Source organism: Bufo bufo, chromosome 3, assembly GCF_905171765.1.
Source record: "Bufo bufo chromosome 3, aBufBuf1.1, whole genome shotgun sequence".
Lineage (NCBI taxonomy): Eukaryota > Metazoa > Chordata > Amphibia > Anura > Bufonidae > Bufo > Bufo bufo.
In genome coordinates, this window is record NC_053391.1 from 186,725,701 (window position 1) to 186,748,871 (window position 23,171).

The 23,171-nt window shown below is 40.2% G+C and overlaps 1 protein-coding gene across 1 annotated transcript in view; it reads left to right on the forward strand.

Moving 5' to 3' along the window:
• Window positions 1-1,940: 1,940 nt before the first annotated feature.
• The window catches only part of CCDC80 (coiled-coil domain containing 80), a 130,119-nt gene continuing 108,888 nt past the window's right edge, over window positions 1,941-23,171 (forward strand). The window contains exons 1-3 of the mRNA XM_040423822.1: window positions 1,941-2,272; window positions 11,241-13,135; window positions 14,981-15,137. Of these exons, the coding sequence (XP_040279756.1) occupies window positions 11,252-13,135; window positions 14,981-15,137 (2,041 nt within the window). The 5' untranslated portion in view covers window positions 1,941-2,272; window positions 11,241-11,251. The remainder of the gene's footprint in view (window positions 2,273-11,240; window positions 13,136-14,980; window positions 15,138-23,171) is intronic.

A 23,171-nucleotide genomic window follows, 5' to 3' on the forward strand; every position in this document is an offset into this window, starting at 1 on the left:
TACTGGCCTACAGTAAAAATTTTATCCAGTGACCGCCTAATGTACCTCCAGCCACATCATCATAAGTTCTTTTCTGTAAGGTGAATGCCTAATTTTTGGGCCTGTACTCCCGTCGCCTAAAATAAAAATATTCTAGGCTCCAGCAGGGCACATTTTGAGAGTTTCCCTTTAAGACGCATAAAAATGGCCCCTGATTAAAATAATTTTTTTGTGGCAACTCGCCTAGCCCAAGACAGTGTCGACTACCTCACATTTCTAAAAATGAATGAGGCATGGATCTCAGAGGAATTCAACACCTGTGACGACCACGTGTAATTGAATTTCCTCATGCCAGCCCACACATATCCGCCACCACTCAGAACAAAGAATGGTCCTTGTATTATGTATATACGGCGGCATAAAAAGCTTTTTCTGTCAGGTGAATGCCTAATTTTTCGGGCCTCTACTCCAGTGGCCTACAGTAAAAATTTTATCCAGTGATCGCCTAATGTACCTCCAGCCACATAATCACAAATACTTTTCTGTCAGGTGAATGCCTAATTTTTGGGGCCTGTACTCCCGTCACCTAAAATAAAAATTTTCTAGGCTCCAGCAGGGCACATTTTTGAGAGTTTCCCTTTAAGACGCATAAAAATGGCCCCTGATTAAAATACATTTTTTTGTGGGAATGTTTGCAAATGATCCCCCTCTGGTATGTCACTGTCCATGTTGTGGGACTATTCGTACACTTCTAGTAAGTATTTGGTGGCTGCAAATATGACCTGAAGGTTTTTCAGGTTCACCTGCCATTAAAGTCAATGGGGCCCGCCGCGAACCCGCCGTTTCGCGAACATTTAATCGCGAACCGTCCCGGCCGATGTTCGCCCATCACTAGGTGTGTCCATAGATAGTGCCTGGCAGGTGCTCCCATATGCTGTGCCTGTAATTAATGCCATTGAATGAGCGCTCTAATATATACAGGGCCATTCAGACATTGTCCCCATATGCGGTACCAGAGAGTGCCCTCATATGCTATGCCTACTATAGGGTGCTCACACAAACAGGGCTAGAAATAGAGTGCCCCCACACACACACACAACATGGACAAAGCTGACAACAAGGATAACAAAGTAAACTTATTGTTTGTTTGTTTTTTGGTGAGTTGGGGAGGTAATATACTTGGGAATTCATATTAAAAATAAAAAGTGTAAGGAATATATTTTTTGACCCAATCTGAAAAGCAAAAACACAAAAAATACTGCATAACTGTCATATGTGAAGGAAGGAAAGCAGGAAGGAAAGAAGGAAGGAAAGAAAGATGTATAGTAAGAAGTAAAGAAAGAAGTATAGAAAGAAGGATAAAAGAAAGTAAGGTTGAATAGAAGGAAGGATTGAAGAAGGATGGACAGAAGGAAGGATGGATAAAAGAAAGGATGGAAGGACAGACGAATAGAAGGATGAACAGAGGGAAGGAAGGAAGGATGGATGGATGGATGGAGGGAAAGAAGTATGGAAATAATGAAGGAAGGATGGACAGTTAAAAGGAAGGGCAGACAGAGGAAAGGAAGGATGGAAAGAGGGAAGGTCGTATGGACAAAGGAAGGAAAGAAGGAACGAAGGATGAACTGATGAAAGGATAGGATGGATAGAAGGAATGAATGCAGGAAATCAGAAAATGAGTGTTTTTTTCTTTTCTTTTTTTTAATTAATACTATATAATTTATAATGTTCTACTTCTCTGTGAATTTATCAAAATTGTTTAAATGTTAACTGTCCAACAGATCCAGTAGACCTGTGTGATGTAGACTATGTAGCTGGCATCATTTCTTACTTTCTGATGATGTGTAATGTTTCAGTCCCATAAGTAAATCTCAGTCCTCAGCCCTCCCTCATTACTTCCATTGGGCAGGAGGCGGTGTTCTGCTGATCAGTTAAATTCTTCCCAGATTTTTTCTCTGGCTTGCAGAGACTACAGATCTTGTGTGAATGTGTTTTACGTTGGAGTAGATGTTTCCTCTCTAAACTCTTCTCCCTGAAACTCAATATTAAAAGTGCACAGGAAACAGGAGTCGAGGAGAAGAATAAACACTGGTCAAAGAAAAAGTTGTGTCATTTCCTTCAGTCAGGAGTGTACGTCTATCAATCCACACTTATTCCCCCCTCAAACAAAGGACCAAGGAGAAGAAAATGAGGAAGAAAACTACGAACATCTGAACAGGATGATGCTTTAAGAGGACAACCGATTCCATCAACACATAGAAATGGAGGTGTAAATTTTAGCAGAAGATATAAGGTAATAGCTAAGTTGTCCCTATGTCTTGCAATGTCCCCTCTATACTCTAACCCCCCACATTATCCATACTGACCAGAATCACCATACAATGTACATAAATGCATAAATGATTTCTGGAGTTAGGTATGTGTTTCTGCCCTACGCTGTGGCTCTAGAAAATTGTAGAAAGCTCTGGAAAAACGTTGTTAACATGATCGCTTTACATATTACTGCATATAGTATAAAATCACTAACTTTATCTAGTAGATTGTGAATGATTATTCAGTTTTACAGAAAAGTTTTGGTGAGTTTGCTGCGGTTTCTGCTGCATTTTCCCACCAGTAGGGTTGACTTTACTCACAATGTGTTACTCAGAGAAAGGTTTAACCCTTTGAGGAAAGTACTGAGGGTCCTAAAGTTCTAAATGTCCCCAAGAAGCAGCAAACAATTTCCATGTTGAACTATATTGATACAGCTGAGTACATGAACTTAGGGAGTAACATTGAAGCATGTGTTCAAAGAGCCAAAACAGACTACCAAAAGATTTCAGGAAACCAAAAGTTCAGCTGTACGAAGAAATGTTGGGGGAGGGTTGAGACCTACATAACTCAGTAGGAAGTTATATCTAGGGAGGTAATAAAAATGTTCTCATCTATATTTAAAGCAACTGCATTACCTGGAGGATAGATAGATAGATAGATAGATAGATAGATAGATAGATAGATAGATAGATAGATAGATAGATAGATAGATAGATAGATAGATAGATAAACAGAATATGGATAGAGATAGACAGATCAAAAGATAGATAGTAAGATTTATAGTAGGATAGATATTACATTTGAGAGAGGGGATACATTACCTTTTTGGGCACATAGCATGACTGGAAGAGACAGTCACAAATTATATCTGAGTACAATGAGTTTACATCTTCTCTTAGCTTATATTAGAGCTTTTAGCAAGGCTTGAGCTAAATGGTAACATACGCAACATCACAAACTGACGTAGCAAAATCGTTGTGGCTTATCCTACAGGCGACATGCGATGTGTCTACAACAATGTAGCCTTGCTTAAATACCTCATGGCACTAATAGTAGGACAATAGACAGGCTGTCCCAGTTTTACTCTGTCTCAGCTTGCATGGCAAGGGTGTAGCTAATCAAAAATTGCAGAAAAAGATACAAAACATCCTGCACAATGCAATAAACGAATATGTGAATATGCATGCATTTATAAAAGAAAAATCACAGAAAATAATGCACAATAGATGCAAAAATTATCTTAAAATCTAAGATTCTCAGCCAATATATTTTGATCAAAACTACTCTGTACCCCCCTACCAGCACCAAGGTGCTCTCAGTCAGGCAGGACATACTCTGAACCTATCTATGCAGTTGGGCATCTACATTTAGGAGAGCAGACCATGCAAATATAGTGTGCTGCTCCTAGTTACCTCTGTGTAGCTATTAAATAAGCAGCTGCTAAGGGCCCTTGGGGAATGGTGGCCCAATCTTGGGTGCCCCAATCCTCTTTACCCTGGAGGACTTCCCTCTACAGAGGAACTGCATTGTTCCTAAATAAAATGGGTGGGTAATTGACCAGTGAGTCATGAGAAAATGTAGGACTGTTTTGGGTGGCAGCACTATAATGGAGGGAATTATGATTTTTGCTACAAGTGCCCTAATCTTTGTGTGCAAACTACTGCATATAGCCTTTAACTTGTTTCTATAGCAAACTGTGTGTCTCTCTTTCTCTCTAGTATGGACTTGACTCGCATTACTTAATGTGGTTTCTTAAGGATTTAAAGGGGTTGCGCAGTGGCATAATATTCTCAGGATAGGTCCTATGAATGGGTGAATGGACAAGTCAATGGAATGAGCAGTTGTAATTACACTGCACCAACGCTACAAAGGAGAAGGTTTGCAGGTAAACTTTGAAGAGGATGCAGCTCTCGCATGAGTGTCATGACCCCTTCAAACAGCTGGCGTGTCAGGAGTCCGACGCCCGTTGATCTGATATTGATGAGTTATCCTGAATATAGGTCATCAATATTATGCTACTGCACAACCCCTTTAACACCAATGGCCTATTCTTGATCGAGGAGTTACTGCTATACCCACCACAGCATACATTTTTCTGTGAGACTGTAAAACTTTCACTACCGCTGATTTTCTAGCATTTAATCTCCATCAATCACAAATTGTTGGCCTGTTTTAAGGCAGTCCTAGGCAAATGTCATAGACATCAACCTATTTTATTATTTGTCTAACTGACTAAGTATGAGCTCAAAATATTAGCATTGGTCAGGACATATCTAGGTTTAAATGTCTGCGATCGATGTTATCGCCGGTCACAGATATTAGCCCAGGCCTCTGCTGTTTGAAACAGCAGACAACCGGTGGCTAGGGAGGCACTTAAGGGGTAAATATCATTTGATTAGCTGATTATTTACGGATTCAGTAATTTAATAAGAAGTTTAGGATCAGGTTTCTTTTTTATGGCATTGTGTAGTGACTCCAGGTTTTGGAAATAATTGACCAGTGCCAAGGAGGCTGGCATGGCACCGTAGCGAGGACACCGTCAATGCTATTTTATGACTATTCGTTCATTATGCACTATGAAGCAGCTCATCATATTGTCATCAGCTCATCAGTTTGCTTAATACATGGACTAATCCCTGATTTAGTTGCCAAGACCAGTGCATAAATTAAAGAGGTTGTTCAACAGGAAAAAATTATTGGGGCAAATTTAAGAATGTGATTTCGCTTAGACCTTGTTGTAAAATGCACTCAAATCTGGTACATTTCTGGCACATAATGTGGTACCAAATTATAGACCTATTTAGCAAGCATATGTTCCAAAACAATAATCCACTGTGCCTAACCTGCCTACTCTAGTTTTCTAGCTTAACAAGAGGCATTGCTTTAGATGCAATGTGCGCCAAAATTTGGGTTGTTAGATAACTGCCTATCTAAGTTTATGCTGATTACATTGCTAACAGGATTAGTAAATCTGCCCCACTGTTTATGGTTTATGAATCATAAAATATATACTTACTAATACTATTTATCACCTATGCTCAGGTCTTGCTATTTCAGGTCCCTACCCTACCTCTGGCACCCCCATTTCCGCATTTGTTCCAATGAAGGCTGTGTCCGTGATGCAGTAGGGGGCTGGCTGGCTGCCTCATTTTAATAGCTAAGCTAACTCCCTTCTCCATCTGGCCTGATGCAGAGAGGGTGGATTAGCTATTGAACTGAGCCAACATCCTTCCAGCACAGCATTGACACAGTAGGGTACTTTTACTAATCCTGTCACAAATTATATAATTTAGACAGCATCAAGTTGGACTGGTCTTAATATCTGCCAAAGTCACACATGCTGTATGAAAAATTTAGCCTTATACAACCATTGATTAGCTCACTCTGTGCCAAAATGTTGCAAAATTTTTTTAGGCTTAAGTCACATCCTCTACCAGATAAGCCACACTCTTCATCAAGTGAGGTACAAAAAGTGTGCAGACCGCATAATAAATGTGGTGCAAAAAGCATGTATGTCAGATTTAAATTGCATATTTAGTTTAGTACCTATCTAGTGTATATAAGAATAAAACATACTGGAAGAAACTGGGACCAGGAGAGAAGGTGTGAAATAATATGATGCGAGCACAGTTGATAAGTAAGGTATATTAATAAATTCAATTCTGGTATACGTAATAAATAATAAACTATTTTTTGCCACCGGAAAAACTCTTTAACATCTATAGGTAAAAGGTAAAGAGTACTGGTCATGTGCTGTCCATAAGATCAAGTTGTTCTGGTGTGTATTCGACTTTATATGCAGTACATAGCTTAATGGTGATCTGTCACCATGAAAATGCATTGTAATCTGCAGGCAGCATGTTATAGAGCAAGAGGAGCTGAGCAGATTTATATATATGTTATTGGAACATTTATTAATTTAATTACCGTTAATTAAATTATTCTAATCTCTGTTCGTGCTGAGTTTAGGAGTCATACATTTGGCCCTATCAATAATTAGTGATGAGATGACAGATATTCATTGAGCAGGACCACCCACATGACTCCTAAGCATAAAAAGAGCAGAGGTTAAATAAATAAATAAATATTTTGGGGGGGGAGAAAGGTGGGATGGATACTTCTAAAGAAAATTATTTGTATTTTGTCGTTATATACACTGTGTAAAAGACTAAGGGGGTTACTTATTAAGACCAGCGTTTTAGATGCCGGTCTTAATAAGGCCCTGCACTGGCGGTGGATCCGCCAAAGTTATGTAGAGGCGCCTGCGGATCCACCGCTGCTTCTAAATCTGCGCCAGCTCCCTTGCTGGCGTAGATTTAGACAATTTTCTACTCCTAAAACAGGCGTAGAAAATAATGAATGAGACAGGCCTACTGGCCCATCCCCTTTCCCGCCCACGCCATGCCCACTTTTGTAGACCTGGCATGAGCAGGGAAAAGTCGCAGATTGCGTCACAATGAAATATGCCTAATTTAGACGGATTTCTGTAAATAAATGACCCCTTTTGTTGTTTTTTGGGGAATATCAGAAACCTCCTTTAAGGAAAATGAGAAGCAGAGAAAAGTATGTAAAGTGATTGTCTACTTTGAAGTAGCTTTAAAGTACACCTGTCAGAAAGGGGTATTTTTCTTAAAGCTCAATATTTATAGAAAACATTTTTTTTTTACAGTTTTTGGATGCTTTTCATTTTGGCAGTACTATACTATTGAAAAATAAATACCAAATATTTTCCGTCTGTAGTAGTCCAGAGAGATAAATCTCTTGTATACATATTTAATCCATTGTCAAATAACTGCTGCTGGGAGGGAATAGTATAATACCGTATGTTTCGCTTTATAAGACACTTTTGATGATAAGACACATCTAGATTTTAGAGGTGGGAAATAAGAAAAAATATACTTTTCATTAGACCTCAGAACAGACCCTCAATCTTTATAATTATAAACACCCTCAGTCTTCATCAGACTTCAGATCAGTCCCCTAAATCAGACTTCAGATCAGTCCCCCAAATCAGACTTCAGATCAGACCCCCATATCAAACCTCACATATCAGACCTCAGATTAGCCCTCCATAGCAAACCTCAGATCAGACCCCCACATCGGACCTCAGATCAGACCCCCATATCAGATTAGACCCCACGTGTCAGACTTCAAATTAGACCCCCATATTAGATCAGATTCCCATCAGAGCTCATATCAGGTGCCCATCAGAAAAAAATAAAATAAAATTACTTATCTCTCCTGCTCCGCCGCTACTCTCCAGGTCCGGCGGTCTCTGCTGCAGTCACGCTCCCTGGTCTACTCTGGGCCCACACTGCACTGTGACCCGACTGAGAGCAGTGTCAGGTCATAGTGTGCACACGACCTCCTGATGCTGTGCGTTTTATAAAGCGGAAAATACAGCAGTAGATGTAAAATTCCGATAACAGTATAATAGTTTTATTGTTCTCTTGATAGGCCTAGACAAAGATGCCCACAGCATTGTACTACTGAGTGTAATGTGAGATGCTCTAGTTGAGTCAATCATCCCCACATTCCCTCTCTGGTTGGAGGGAATGGTCTCACTGAAAGAATCAAGGGAGGCTGTTTGCCATGCTAAAAGTCCAAACAAAGGAGGCAGTTAAACCTTTACATACTGCTCCAGCACCGTACATGTACGGCGCTGGAGCCATATGTAAACATGGCGCCCGCTCACATGTGCAGCGGACACCATAGCCGGCAGGTCTCTGCTGTTTCAAACAGCAGAGGCCCGGAGCTAATGACTGCGACCGGCAATAATGCCAATTGCGGTCATTACAGCCTTTTGATGCTGTGATCAAGTGAGATCACGGCATCTAAATAGTGAAAATCCTGGAAGCTTACTGGCATTTCCGTGCAGTGAAAGGGGATGCCGGCAATTCAATTTGCTCTAATAGGCAGGGTCTCTCTGAAGAGACCCAGTGTATTAGAGCTACAATTCTTATGTTGGCCAGTAGGTGGCAGACCAACATAAGAAATCAGCAATTCACATATTACTATGCTGCTGTATGCAGTATGGTAATATTGAATTACAATAAAATTTGTAAACACAGTAGCCTCCTAGACTGACTACCAAAACATTAAAAAAACGAACAAAAAATGTATGTGTATATATATATTTATCTATCTATATATATATCTATATATATATATATATATATATATATATATACTATAAACATTTTAATCACCCCCATTTTTTGTATAATAAATACATAGAATATTAAGACATAGGCTGTTAATATGTGATAAAAGTTTTTGATGGTAGTGTCCCATTAAAGGGATACTACACATGCTGCCCTATTTTCAGACACTGAACAGGAAGAGCTGGAAGGATTCTGAATAACTTTCAATTTTAGAAAGTGAATCTCTGCTCATTCCAGGCTTAGAAATTCTGTGGACAGTATGACTTAGTGATTATGAGCTATCACTGTATGCATGGTCATCTACTCAGCAGGTCTTACTCTATTACAGACCGCTGATCATAATCCCTGTGATCCTTTTAAAAATTAGAGTACTTCTTAAAATACATTCGTATCCCCAATGCTGCTCTGAAGGTGGCATCAACAGCATCCATACGTGATTTTTAGCAGGACAGTAGCTATGGCACCCAGCACTTCCACTTCTTTCCATATACTGTCAGGGTTGTTCATGGTGATGCTTATTTGTCAGATTATGAAAAATTGCCAGCAGGTCTCACATTAGTCAAATGTTTTTAATTCTGGTGAATCTGGAAAAGCATGGCGAAATGTAACTGCTATGGCAGCCTTTTGGAAAGCAAAGTAGGAACTTGGCATCAGTTTGTGCAATACATATTGTCATAAATATTATAAAAAATGCAGATTATAGTAGATTTTGTAAAATAAATCCTTTTCATGAGGCACCAGATGGAGCTCTCAGAGTCCCATGAAATTAACAGGATCTGTCAACTCTTGTATCATGTTTTTCAAACCAAACCATACTGCAAATATACATAATAAGGTCAACTTCCACTTCAACAGGGTTCCAGTGTTTTTAAAGGGAACGTGTCATCAACTCTATGATGTCCATACTAATGGCAGCATAAAGTAGAGACAGGTGAGTTGATTTCAGCTGTAAAAAAACAAAAGGTTGCCGAGAACCGACATAACAATCATTGCAGCCCAGGCCTAGAAAAGAGTCACGGCCACCTGAGAAGAGTCATGGTTATTAATAAATTCCTGCTCTCCCTGCCCACCTGCTGATGACTGACAGTCTTCTACCTAGTTGTCACCCTTATTCTCTAGGAGAGAACTGCCAATCATCAGCAGATGGGTGAGAGTGCAGGAGATTATGAATAACCAGGACTCTTCTCAGGTAGATTTGACTCTTTTCAAGGCCTGGGCTGCAACGATTATGATGCTGGTTCTCAGCAACCACCTACTTTTAGCTCATGAGTGACACACCGCTGAAATCAACATTTCTGTCACTATTTTATGCTGCCCTCAGTGAAGTCAGCATAAAGTTGATGACAGGTTCCCTTTAACAATAAGAATAGTGTAGACTTCAGTGCTTTTCTTGCCATTAAACGCCCCGGAAATCTGTTGGGCACCTGCCAAATCTCATTATAAGTAAATGGGATCAGCATTCATTGGATCCACTGGAAAACCAACTATGTTCTGGTCATTGCCCTGTTAGAAATAGAATGTTACAGTATATTGGCATAAAAAATAGTTGTTAGCAGTGAATCATGAAGAAGGAATTCATTATCATAATTTATAAGTCAAATATTGAGCAAAATGATTTTGATATTTCTTGTATAGTTAAAAAACCTCAAAATCACCTTTAATGCAACATATAGTGAAACATAATATAGTCCACAGCGTACTATGTTTACACTTAAAGGGAGTCTGTCAGCACTTTTCACCATGCTAAACTTCTGACAGCACAAAGCAGGGGATGGGGAGAGCAGTAGAAACAAGCCTTTTGATAAACTTTTTTTTATCAGGAGTAGTGTAAATATTAAATTGTATTCTGCCAGATACTCATCTTCCCAGTATGCAGAGCAGGTCTTAACTGTAAAGTAATCTGAGTTTTTTCACAATCCTTACCAGCTGCTCTGAGTGGTGACTATAGTGGTGTCCTGGTTGGGTGATATAGCTGTAACTCAAAGAAGATGAGGAGGAAGGCTGTGAAGCAACCCAGGGACCTTCACAGTGAAGAGGAGAATCTGCCTGAAAAAAACTTCATGTTCACACCACTCCTGATAATTAAAGTCTCACACAATGTATGTTTGTCCTGCTCTCCTCAGTCCGTTACTAGGGCTGTCAATAGTTTAGCATGGTTGAAAGTGCTGAGAGTCTTTAAAAAGTAAATCCTCTCAAAGCATGGAAAAACATGTTTCAGCACATCATTACAATTTCTTACTTCTCCCATAAGTCATAATAAGAGGTCTAGCAAGCGGAGATTTAGGGAGCTCTGCTGTATGATCCTTGATTCAAGGTTGGTTTAATAGAATGGGCATCAAACCATTTTTCTCATCGTTTCAAAATCCTTGCTAGTCTAGGGTTGTGAAAAGGCTAATTTAAATTCCCTGATGATCAAGGGCAGTGAAGGGGTCAATGGTTAATTAGGGTTGTTCTTATCACTCTCATCCTTAGGGAACTCCCTAAAAAAAATTGGGTGATGGGTCATTTTTTGTGTTCCACACACTGCCAAGACCCTGCCAAGACCTTTATGCACAAGGAAAGCTTGATGAATTGTGAATGTGGATTTCTAAGAAAGAAACAAAACATTGGAGGCTAAAATTAATATGAAGGACTGTAATAAAATGTACATGCAAGAACATCCTGCTGAACCTTTGAATTCCATGTGGCAGTGTTATTTTGTTTTTACCTATGCCACAATTTTCTTTGTATTAGCTAGTGGTCATTACTATATACTATCAAGCTTGTTGTTTCTATCTATTTCAGATAATAGCACAATGAAAAGGACTCTAATATTACGTCTAGTAATCTTGCTGGCAGTGTGGTTAATATGTGCTTCTGAACAATCTCAGAGAAAAGCACCTCAAAGGGATAATGGAGCTAGCAGCCCAACGCACAGTGGAAGAACTCCACCCTCCCATATAAAACATGGCCATTTACTTAGAAATCAAAATAAATCTGTAAATAGGGGTCTGATAAAAAGAAACTTGTTACAATCTATGCAAAGAGATGAAGGCCAAACTCAGGCTAAAAGGACCAACACACAAAGGACTGGTGTGAGGCAACCACAAGCTAGGATGTTGAAGGATGACAGCACATCTGCTCGCTCTAGAACAGCACGTTTTCCATCTGCTGCAAGTTCCCCTAATATTCTTGCAAGCTTTGCTGGGAAAAACAGAGTATGGATTATCTCTGCACCTCATGCATCTGATGGCTATTATCGACTCATGATGAGCCTTATGAAAAATGATGTGTACTGTGAACTTGCTGAAAGACACATTCAACAGATTGTTATATTCCATGAGGCAGGAGAAGAAGGGGGGAAAATAAGACGAATTACAAATGAAGGAAATATCATAGAGCAGCCTGTGGATCCAGCAATAGTACCAAAAATGATGGCTTCTTTAAAACTAGAAAAAGGAAAATTTGGTATGGTTCTCCTTAAAAAGACTTTGCAAGTAGAGGAACGGTATCCTTATCCTGTTCGTTTAGAAGCAATGTATGAAGTTGTTGATCAAAATCCAATTAGGAAAATAGAAAAACTCAGGCAAAAAGGTTTTGTACAAAAATGTAAAGCAGCTGGAGTGGAAGGGCAAGTATCTGAAGGAGAGAGTGGTGGTAGCAGCAGTAGTAGCGGAACAAATGGGGGTAGTAATACAAGAGTTACAAAGCCTAAACCAACCAGTGAAACTGTTCAAGTCTCAGTTAAGAAGGAGGAACCAAGAAGAAATGTTGTCCCTACAAGGTTAACCAGGGTTAAAAGTACAAGAAAACCTTTCACTGCACCTTCAACCACAATTAAAATAACAACTCTTGCTCCTTCCACAAAGGCCACTACACGCATATTAACTACAGCTTCAAGGCCACCAACAACAGTGCCAACAACAGTTCTTCCCACAACTCCAAAACCATTGACTACTAAGTCTTTTACCACTTCAGAGCCTTACAGATCGCCAGTACAAGCTGAAGTAACAACACGAGGTCCAGAAACAGAGGAGCACTATTTTCCTGTGAGAACTGATAAACATAGACACAGACAGCATGTGCAGACAGGAAAGCACTTTGCTACTACAAGCAAAGCAAACAAACCAATGGTCCATGAGTCCCAAACAGATGTTCCCATTGTTTCCACAACTACTACTGAGCATTATACAAAAGAAAACACAGGGCGGTTTGGGGATAACCGTACCGATCGAAAAGACCACAGTTCTCATGATGTTGTACCAACTCAAAGGAAACCCCAAAAGACTAAAACATCTAAAAAGAAAGGGGTTGAGAAAACATTTACTAATGAATATGATGATAAATTTGACATTGGAAAACCTACAACATCACAGGTCGAAGAGACCATAGAAGAAGCCAGCATTCCACCCAAAAAAGGAAAAGAGCAGAAAAAGGAGGAAAAACCTGAGAAGACTGATAAGAAGAAGAAGAAGAAAGCAGACAAGTCAGAGAAACCTCCAAAGAAAGAAAAAACTGATAAAAAAAACAAATCCGATAAAAAAGTTAAGCCAGAAGAAGAACGTAAGAAAAAGAACAAGAAGATAGGGAAAGGTGACGAAGAGATTTACATAAAACCAGTGAAAAAGACATTTATAGAGGCCCCAAAAAGATCATTGTCAACATTCTTGGAAAACTTTGAAGGCAAAAGAAGGCTATTGGTAAGTCTTTATCTGAGATTTAACTGTTATGTATGGTATATTATAAGTCTTGTTTTAATTGTGTTACATAAAAATAGAGATGATGGACTTAACGGTTAGGTAAGGGCATTTTCACATCAGCTTTATTTATTTCTGGTTTTCTAGAAGCAGAAGAACAAAAATAACAGAACCGCTGGTTTATTACTGACAGGAATGGAGCCTAACACATCCCATTGACTATAATGGAATCTGCAGGGCTTTTCTCTCCGCTATTTTTGACGAACTCTGTGACGAAGGGCCTGAATGGAGCTTCCGATGCAGATGGGAATGTAGCCTTATTAACATTTATGACAAAATGTCAGAACCAGCTACAGGGACTATTGTGTCTGTAAGCATCTACAGAAGAGGAATACGTGTATGTGCACATATTCATAATCTATGGATATATTGCATGTAAACAAACACAAAGATAATGGCAGCCATAAAAAATAATAATAATCTTTATTTATATAGTGCCAGCATATTTCGCAGCACTTTACAATTCAGAGGGAACATGCACAAAGTGGACATTATAGAATGAAAAGTAGTCAACAATCCAGACAATAGGAGTGAGGGCCACGCTCATGAGAATTATCAATCTATGAAGTCCAATAGGACAATTTAGACAATAGAAAGGAAGGCCCTACTCACAAGAACTTACAATCTATGAAGCCCAATATGACAATCCAGACAACAGAAGTAAGGGCCCTGCTCACGAGAATTTACTCTTGACTTTAATGTAGATAGCTGTGAGTTCAAATCCCAGCAGAATCATTTAAAAAATAGAGGCTACTGTAAATAAAACTTAAATAGACACACCAATCTTTTTAATTTGTGTAAGTATTATTTTTTGTTGGGAAAGGTGGCAACAGAACCCCTGCTCCCCGGTGACTCCCATAGTTATGTCTACGAAAATGTGTGGGGCTCATTTGAAGGAAATCTGTCTTTTTTGACAATGCCATTTTGGGACTTGATCACTTGTTATTTCATTTTCTTGGGAGATAAAGTGATGAAAAAATGGCAATTCAGCCTTTTTTATTTTTTTCTGTTACATCCTTCACCATATGGGCTAACTTTTTGGTATTTTTATAGTATGGATGATTTCGCATGTGACGATGCCCATAATGTTTTTCTTTTTTTGTTTATTTTTATTTTGGGGAAAGTGTGGTGATTTTACTTTTAGGGTTTTTTTATATTTTCAAAACTTTTTTTTTACTTTTCAGCAGATTGCAACTTATACAGAATAATGGAAATTGCTCCATTATTCTGTATAGAAATAACTATATCACAGTTTAGTGCTGCCACCTAGTGGCCTGAACTGGGATATACTAATAATGAGCCTGGAAGCCTAGTACATTCGGCGGCTCATTTTTAGAACAGGGTGAAGGCGTGTCTGAGCAGGAAGCCCGTACTTCTGTTTTTTTAACACTCTCAGATGCCGTGGTGACATTTGAGGAATGCCGATCAAGCCAGGAAGCTGACCAGTGAGAGTGACTCTTAGAGTGGCGCCTCCGAGTCCCGTATGAGTCCTGATAGGCATGAGAATGCAGCAATCACACTTCTTTTATTGACTTATGCTGAATCACTCAGAATATAAAAGGACATCATTGTGAAGCTGCCACTGTCCTAGATAACAGGTTGGTTGCGGTTTGAAGGCCTAATTCTGTTAACAGGCACACATAGCCAATTAAGGTATGTAAGCTTTTTCAAATGCAGGAACGTGAAGCGTTTCATCGGTCACTGGCTAAGACAATAATTAGCTTCATTTACTAATGTTAAAAGGATCCACCTCAGTTTGTGCTTTAACATCTCATGTGTGTCATACAGCTCATCACAACTCCAAAGGAGGACAACAACATGTACTCCCAGCAACGCGATGAGTATCTGGAGACTGTCTGTGAGATGGCCATAAGAAAGATCTCAATTATCACAATTTCTGGAACACTGACCAACAGCACAATGAAAATGGATCACTTCCAACTAGGTAAGTCATTCTTTATATATTTGTAAGATGTTGCAGGTGAGGGGTCTGATGTCACCACCCCAGCAAAGCAATGGTGCAGGATTGATGACACAGGGGATAACTTCACTTACGCATTGAGTACATTTTTCATATTAGGTCACTAAACCCTACCCACTCAAAGTTACGATGTACTTCTAGTGCTCCTTGTGTCATCACAGGGCTGTCCAAGTAACGAGGACCCACACAGACAACCTCCAGAACGATCTCCATACAATTGCAGCAACACATAAAACAACTGTGTACACCCAAAAGTAATCATTCAATATATATTGTTTTGTTAGGCAATATGACATTCAAAACACAAAATCTTAACAGGGTGCTGTCAATATAAATAGATACACCCCTCCCCCCCAACAGCACAAATCCATTATATGGTCAATTAAGATGTAAGGGAAAAAATTATTATTATTAGCAATACTGGTGCCACACCCCTCGCAGAAAATAATGATAAGTGTACAGCTTGATGGTGAGGTTGGTCTCATGCAATCAAGCCACGTACACCCACTCCATCAGTGTGAAAGACAACAGTAAGAGAGAACAGACTTCAGCTACCACAGCAACAGCCAAGGTGAGAAATCTGTTGCGACCACAGCATATATCATGAATTACAGAACAAAATCCACACCATTTGGCGCAGATATTGCTGTTGCAGAATTCAGTCAGATACCTTGTGGATTTTTCATTGCATCCCATGTGGATGTACCATAAGGCTTATTTACTTTGAAACAAACATTGCATAAATCAACAAATCACGTATTTGGTGAATATAAGAAACTTTGTAATGTAATATATCTTATCAGGAAAAAATGCCTCTTTCTCCACTTATCAGGCTACTTTCTTCCTCCTCCCTTTCTGCTCAACTAACATTCTCTCTGAATTCTCTGCCAAATCCATTTTGAGGAACCAAGACAAGCTATAAGCTTACTGAAGGGTCAGACTATAGCTGCCCATAGATTTCTATAGAGAGGGAGAAGGGAGGAAAACTGAGCTGCACTGAGGGAGAGAGAAAGTGGCACAGACAAAAACACAGAGACTAAATCTAACAGTGTTTTATGGTATCTCACGATAAGTAATTCACAGTAATATTTTTTATTTATGCATTATACTCACTTATATAGCGCTGACATATTCCGCAGTGCATTACAGACATTAGAATCACTCTGTCCCCAATGGGGCTCACAATCTATGGCCCCTATCAGTATGTCTTTGGAGTATGGGAGGAAACCAGAGTACCCGTAGGAAACCCATGCAAACATGGGGAGAACATACAAACTCCATGTAGATGTTGTCCTTTGTCATATTCTAAACCAGGACTCCAGCACTGCAAGGCACCAGTGCTAACCATTGAGCCACTGTGCTGCCTATACTGTATCTCCTTTAGTTTCCATGTGCTGTGTATAGGAGACATCATAGTAACTAGTCTATATTCACTAGATCTGGGAGAACTGAGAACTAGAGATGGAGCCTGTAGAGAGAAAAACTGCTAAAAATGGCAAATATAAGTCATATAATTTCCCTATGTAGTGCTATGTCCACACACGGAAGCTTATTTTGTTCCTATGGTACATCCACAGAGTGTCTAAAAACACATTTAAGGCCAGCCATACATATAAGATGACTGTTGGCTAAACTCTTGTTCAACCTACAGCTGTCACTCCTGATGCCCTCATACACATGCATGTTTCGCAGAGCAAGCATGTGTCCTCAGTAGGATTAGGGGTAAAGTCGCTGCCAGACTCTATCTCCCCCCAAAAAATGGCCTTGGCAGGTAAAAATCCAACTGCTCATTGTGGACATTTGGAGGCCCTCATACACATTAGATGGTTTGCCGGTCCCACGAAAATCTACGGTTTCTGCCAACATATACATCTACATTTTGGAGAATGTTCCTTTGAAGTTGATTCAGTTTTTTCAAGGCCAAACCAGACAAACAATCTTATGAAGATTCACCACAGTGTGTCTCAGATTTAGTGTACAATCTACTAGCATGTAGATCAAAGTCAAGAACAGCAAAATCAACTTCATGGGTTTATGTTTTGCGTCAATAATGTCACCAGGCTTTTGATGCAATGTGAATCTAATCTTTTTTTTAGGTATTAGTACTACTCATTGGTTAGCACACAGCTTTCAAGCTGTTTTTTCTTAGTAATCGTTCTGATTTTTACAATCTTTTTATGTAGTGTCTATGCACATTTAGTATGAACAGTGCTAATGAATGCAACACTTTGATCACAACGTTTCTGAAGAGTATTCACCTTAGAGGATTTTCACCTCAAAAATTGTAGATGATTGCTACAGTGGTTGTCTGTGAGTACTGCAAGAGTTAAAGGGAACCTGTCATGTGGATATTTGATTATAGTCTAACTAATTATATGCAATCATTAACTACTAAAAAGTACCTTAGATGTATTCACTTACTGGTGTGACAGATGGTTACCTCATAATATACACACAAAGATGCTGCATGCCACATGCTAATGAGCTGATTTGAGTCCAGCGTGATGTCAGTGAGTCCAGCGTATATTTAATTCAGAGCTATAGCCACTCCCAGCCCACCTGCTGCTGATTCATATGGAAAAAAAAACTGTCATTCAGCAGCAGGTGGGTGGGGAGAGTCAGGAGCTCATGAATATTCAGGACTCATCATTATCAGCTGGAGCTTTTCAATACAAGATGTTGGCAGATTGACTGGGTCAATTAAAGAAAGTGACCCAGCATTTTGCTAAGAGAATCAGTCACTTATTTATGTTGCCCTTAGTTAGGACACCATAAAACTGGTGACAGGTTCCCTTTAAGCCTTATGCAGACGTCCATGGAACACGGTCCGTGAGGTACCGGACTGGCATTGCAGGAGCGCACGGCTTCATTGGTTGCTATGATGCCGGGAGCTCCTGCAATGCCAGTCCAGTATCTCACGGACAGTGTTCCACGGACGTCTGCATAAGGCTTTAAAGAGAGGAAAATATTTTTCCTAACATCCTGTAAAAAAAGTACAACTTAGGTGTGGTTTCCCTTGTCAAGTCCTTCCTGTATGTCTCCCACAGAGAGAGTAGAGGTGGTCAGTTATTCTAGGTAAGAGAATAGGAGAATCAGTGATTGACAAGTTCTGATGACTACATCTTTATTTATTACCTCAAAATTAATGTGCAAAATTGACCACCTTAGCGTAACCCTTAAAAAGGCCATTAAGACCTGAAAATAAAGCACAACATGCTCCCCCAGGACCTCTTTAAAACACAGTGAATGTTCTCATCAGCATGTCTGTATTTGTGTTATGCAATTTTCCGGCTCTTGGCCCATCACTACCGGGGAGGGGAGGCATATGGCAGACACAATTGACAACACTATTTCAGAACTGATATCAATGTTCTCTTTAAGCTAAGTGATCCCAAAAGGAAAGTGTTGAGAAGAAAAGGCTGCATTCACAATCTGCAGGACTTTCCCTAGCAAATTAGATTTTAACGCTGTCACTTCCAAGCTCCAGTTTAAAGGAACAGTAACTCCAAAGAAGACATCTGCTTAGCAGCTTTCATAGCATGCTTATGCCCTACCATACATGTAGACAGGACTTAAAGCTAAGGTTCACCTCTGGTGACCCTTGGTGTATAGATAAAGCAATTGCATGTACAGTAATGCATTCATATATAGATGTTACACAAATTCCTCTTAGGGTAGGTTCACATAGTGTTTTATGGAGAAGGTTTCAAGGGAGATTTTTGTTCAGATTTTTCAACCAAAGCCAGAAGCAGAATCAGCAGGAAGGGAAGTCCTTCCGTTACAGTTCCGATTCCTTTCAAATCCACTTCTGGCTTTGGCTGAATCACCTTTCAGATGAATAGGACAGTTGCAGTAAGGTCACGTATGAATTCACCCTAAGGGCTCATGCACATGAACGTATTTTTTGCCAAAGTCTGTGAACAAAACATTGCTTCATTCACATCAATGTCTGTGAAGGCTCTGTATTTGGCCCATGATCGTTTTTGGCCCTGTCATGCGTTTTCTACATGTACTGCTAGGCTGCAAATAGGATTTCCCAAGCGTCTCCTCACAACTGTTGTGAAATACAGACTGACCAGAGAGGGCGTGTTTGGACCAAGTAATGTCTGTCTCCTTTGTTTTCTAACTGACCCATGATCACTGAGAAAACAAGGGTGTGAAGACGCAAATTAAAATCAATAGATGTTCATGGAGAACATGGACAGCACTCGTCTGGTCACTGGCATGTGACTAAGGGTACTTTCACACTAGCGGCAAGGAAATCCAGCAGGCTGTTCCGGCGGGTGAGCAGCCTGTTGGATCCGTGCTGCAGCTAGTGCACGCGTGCCCCCAGGCTACAGCTCCAGTCCGATTCACTATAATGGGGGCGGGCCGGAGTTCTGGCGGCAGCACGGCAAACATGCCGAGAAGTGGCCGGAATAAAACTATGACATGTTGTAGTTTTATTCCGGCCACCTCTTGGCATGTTTGCCGCGCAGCCGCCGGAACTCCGGCCCGCCCCCATTATAGTCAATGGGGCCGGAGCGGTAGTCTGGTGGAACGCGTGCACTAGCAGCAGCAAGGATCCGACAGGCTGTTCACCCGCCGGAACAGCCTGACAGATTTCCTTGCCGCTAGTGTGAAAGTAGCCTACGCCCTTACAGGGAATAGTGGGCAAATCAAATTCTATTGGTTGTCAGAATACAGGCACTATTATTTCCATGGAGTGAAACATGTACTAATAGGCTGTTCACCAAAGTGGCCATCCATTTTTATAGACCTGGGCAGCTTTAAAGGGAGTCTGTCACCAGCGACCTCCATATTGAAACTGATTGCATAGACACATAGCTGTGATTCACCTGATTAAAACGCTGCTGACTGCTTTCCTGCAATATTCCCCCGTCTCGCTGATTGCCTTTTGTACAGGTGAAACTCGAAAAATTTAAATATCGTGCAAAAGTCCATTTATTTCAATAATGCAAATTAAAAGGAATTGCATTAATGCAGCTTAAAATTAGAATATTGTGAAAAGGTTCAATATTCTAGGCTCAAAGTGTCACACTCTAGTCAACTAATTAATCCATACCCCTGAGCAAAGGGTACCTCAAAATTGTGACTTTGGGGTTTCATAAGCTGTAAGCCATAATCATCCAAATTATAACAAATAAAGGCTTGAAATATCTCGCTTTGCATGTAATGAGTCTATCCCATATGTTAGTTTCACCTTTTAAGTTGCATTACTGAAATAAATAAGGGGTTCTGCACTTTGTTTTAACTGATGATCTATCCTCTGCTTTGCCCTTGCCTGGCTCTGTCAATCAAAGCAGTGAGGGAGGGGCCGGCTACAGAAATAAATCGTGTTTGCTCGCAAAAAGAGCAATGGTGACGCCCTCATTGCACCAAAGGCCTCATTTGTATTATAAGAAAAAGTATCATAACTTGGGAACCAAGCCTCAGATTTACAAAATAAAAATGGTGTTTTAATCAGGAGAACCACAGCTGTGTCTATGTCGTCTGATGTAGAGGTATGCTTGATGGAGACATGAACAAATAAAGATAGACAGTCATAAAATCTGATGGATTAATGTGTATCCTCTCTATTCACATCTTTTCAGCTAAACAGAGTTAAATGAATTCCCGTCTGATGCTGCACATAGTCCAGATTTAGCTGTAGGCTGAACCAGTCATCGTGCTCTTTTCTTCTTATGAAAGGACCAGATTAGCTTCAGCGAGATGGGACACATAGAAATCACTTTACAGTCACTATAATGGTCTTTTTAGGTCAAAGGATTTTGCCCATATGTAGTGCAGAATGCAAAGGGTTGAAAGCTAAATTACCAGACAATTAGGCTCCATCTCCCACCACACAAAGGGGGTCATTTATTTCTCAGTTTCCCCCCTGCGCTGATGGAAAAAGCGCCTAATTTATGAAGAGGCTCTGGCCTGATCTGTTTTCAGGTGTAAGATGTCCCGGCCTCCTCCACGCCCCCGTATATATTTTGCTATAAAAAATGCAAAGCATGCAAAAAACGCATTGTGGTGAAACAAATTCTAAAAATGCCTGCAAAAAAAACCAACAAAAAATGCTGACCATGTCAAGCTTTTCTCATAAGTGTTTTTTTTTTTTTGTTGTTAAAACTACCTGTGTCAGCACCCTAACGAATACATCTTTACTTATCATTCACAAAAGATGTTGTTTAAACGTCTTCCAGATTAGGGTGAGTCCATATCTGCGTTGGAGACTCCATTTGGTGCCTCCGTTGAAGATTCCATCAAAAAGACCTGACAAAAAAGTCCTGCATTCAGGGCTTTTTTGTCTGGTAAAAAATAGGATTCTGAATGTAAACTGAACAGACTCTGGAGTCCATTTTGCTCAGTTTCTTTTAGTTAGGTGCCAGATCCACTTTCATTACTTTCACTTTTCTGTCCTCTAACTGAGCAGAAGAGCAGAAATATAAAATGGTGTTGTGAAAGGGGCCTTAGTTGCAGTAACTTTTATCCTGAAGGAGAGACAGAAAGCATTCAGGCTTAGGTGTTGCACATGCAGTGTTCTGATGTCTGATATAATGGCCTACTGCTAAAGGCTCCTGGCTCCTGCATACAACTGTATCTGTATTTGCGGTACGCAAATCACAGACCCACAAAACACGGATACCGGCCGAGAGCCTGGCGTCACTTTTTTTTCTCCTGCAGAAATGTCCTATCCTTGTCCGCAAAAAAAATAAAAATTTTGAGGGGCATTGAGACGAATGGGTCTGCATCTGATCTGCAAAAAATACGGATCGGATGCAGACCATAACTGCCGCCGCGTGCATGAGCCCTAACAGAAAGGAAAGCCTTGAATTCGCCAGGTACACAGCAAGTTTGAGATTAGCCGGGAAAGTCAAAGTAACACCACCCGGGAAAGCTTAAATAAACTGCTCCAAAATTAAAAAAGCAATTTAAGCAGACGTGTAACCAAGCAGACGCTGTAAAGTGAGCAGCTGTGTCAACACAAATCGGTAATAATCCCACGTACAAATGACATGGAAGGGTGTGTGTAAAGAAAGCATGACAATATAAAGTGCATACGAGCAGACACTTCCATTGGGAACAGCTAACATGGAAAACTTTCCTTCCAACTTTCATAGAAAGAATATCTGGGAGTAATTACATAGCAGGACATACATAATCGGCAAGGTTCAGCAAAGCTACAACCAGGAACTCGGCAAATACTATTGTGTCTGCACAGCACAATGCTGCTCAGACTTATTTTCTAAGGGTCCATTCAGACGACCGTAAGTGTTTTGCGGTCCGCAAATTGCTGATCCAGAAAATACGTATACCGGCCATGTGCTTCTGCACGTGCTTCTATGCGGACTAGAATAGTACATGCTCTATTTTTTTTACGGGGCCGCGGAATGGAGGAACGGATGCAGACACAGTATGCTGTCTGCATCTTTTGCGGCCCCATTGAAATGAATGGGTCTGCAAAATTGCGGAAAGGATGCAGACCTAGAAATACAGTCTTCTGAATGGACCCTAAGGCTGGACTCGCACGTACAGTTTTTGATGCAGTTTTTTGAACCAAAGCCAAAAGTGAATCCAGCAGGAAGTCCTTTCTTTATATTTCTCATTCTTTTTGAATCCACTCCTGGATTTGGATCAGAAAATGTCTAAGATTATTGACAATTTTGTCAGCAGGCTAATAACTTTAAGGCCCCTTTCACACGAGCGAGTTTTCCACGCGTGAACACATAGCACCCTCACTGAATCCTGACCCATTCATTTCAATAGTTTTTTTTTTTTACTCATCAGTTCTGCGTTGCGTGAGAATCGCAGCATGTTCTATATTCTGCGTTTTTCACACAACCCTGGCCCCATAGAAGTGAATGGGGCTTTAGTGAAAAATGCATTGCATCCGGATTTTTTTACGCGCGTGAAAAATGCATCAAAATGGATTGCACCTGCGTGGAAAAAGCTGAACAATTGCAGACAAAACTAACGGAACTTGCTTGCAAAATGGTGCGAGTTTCACTG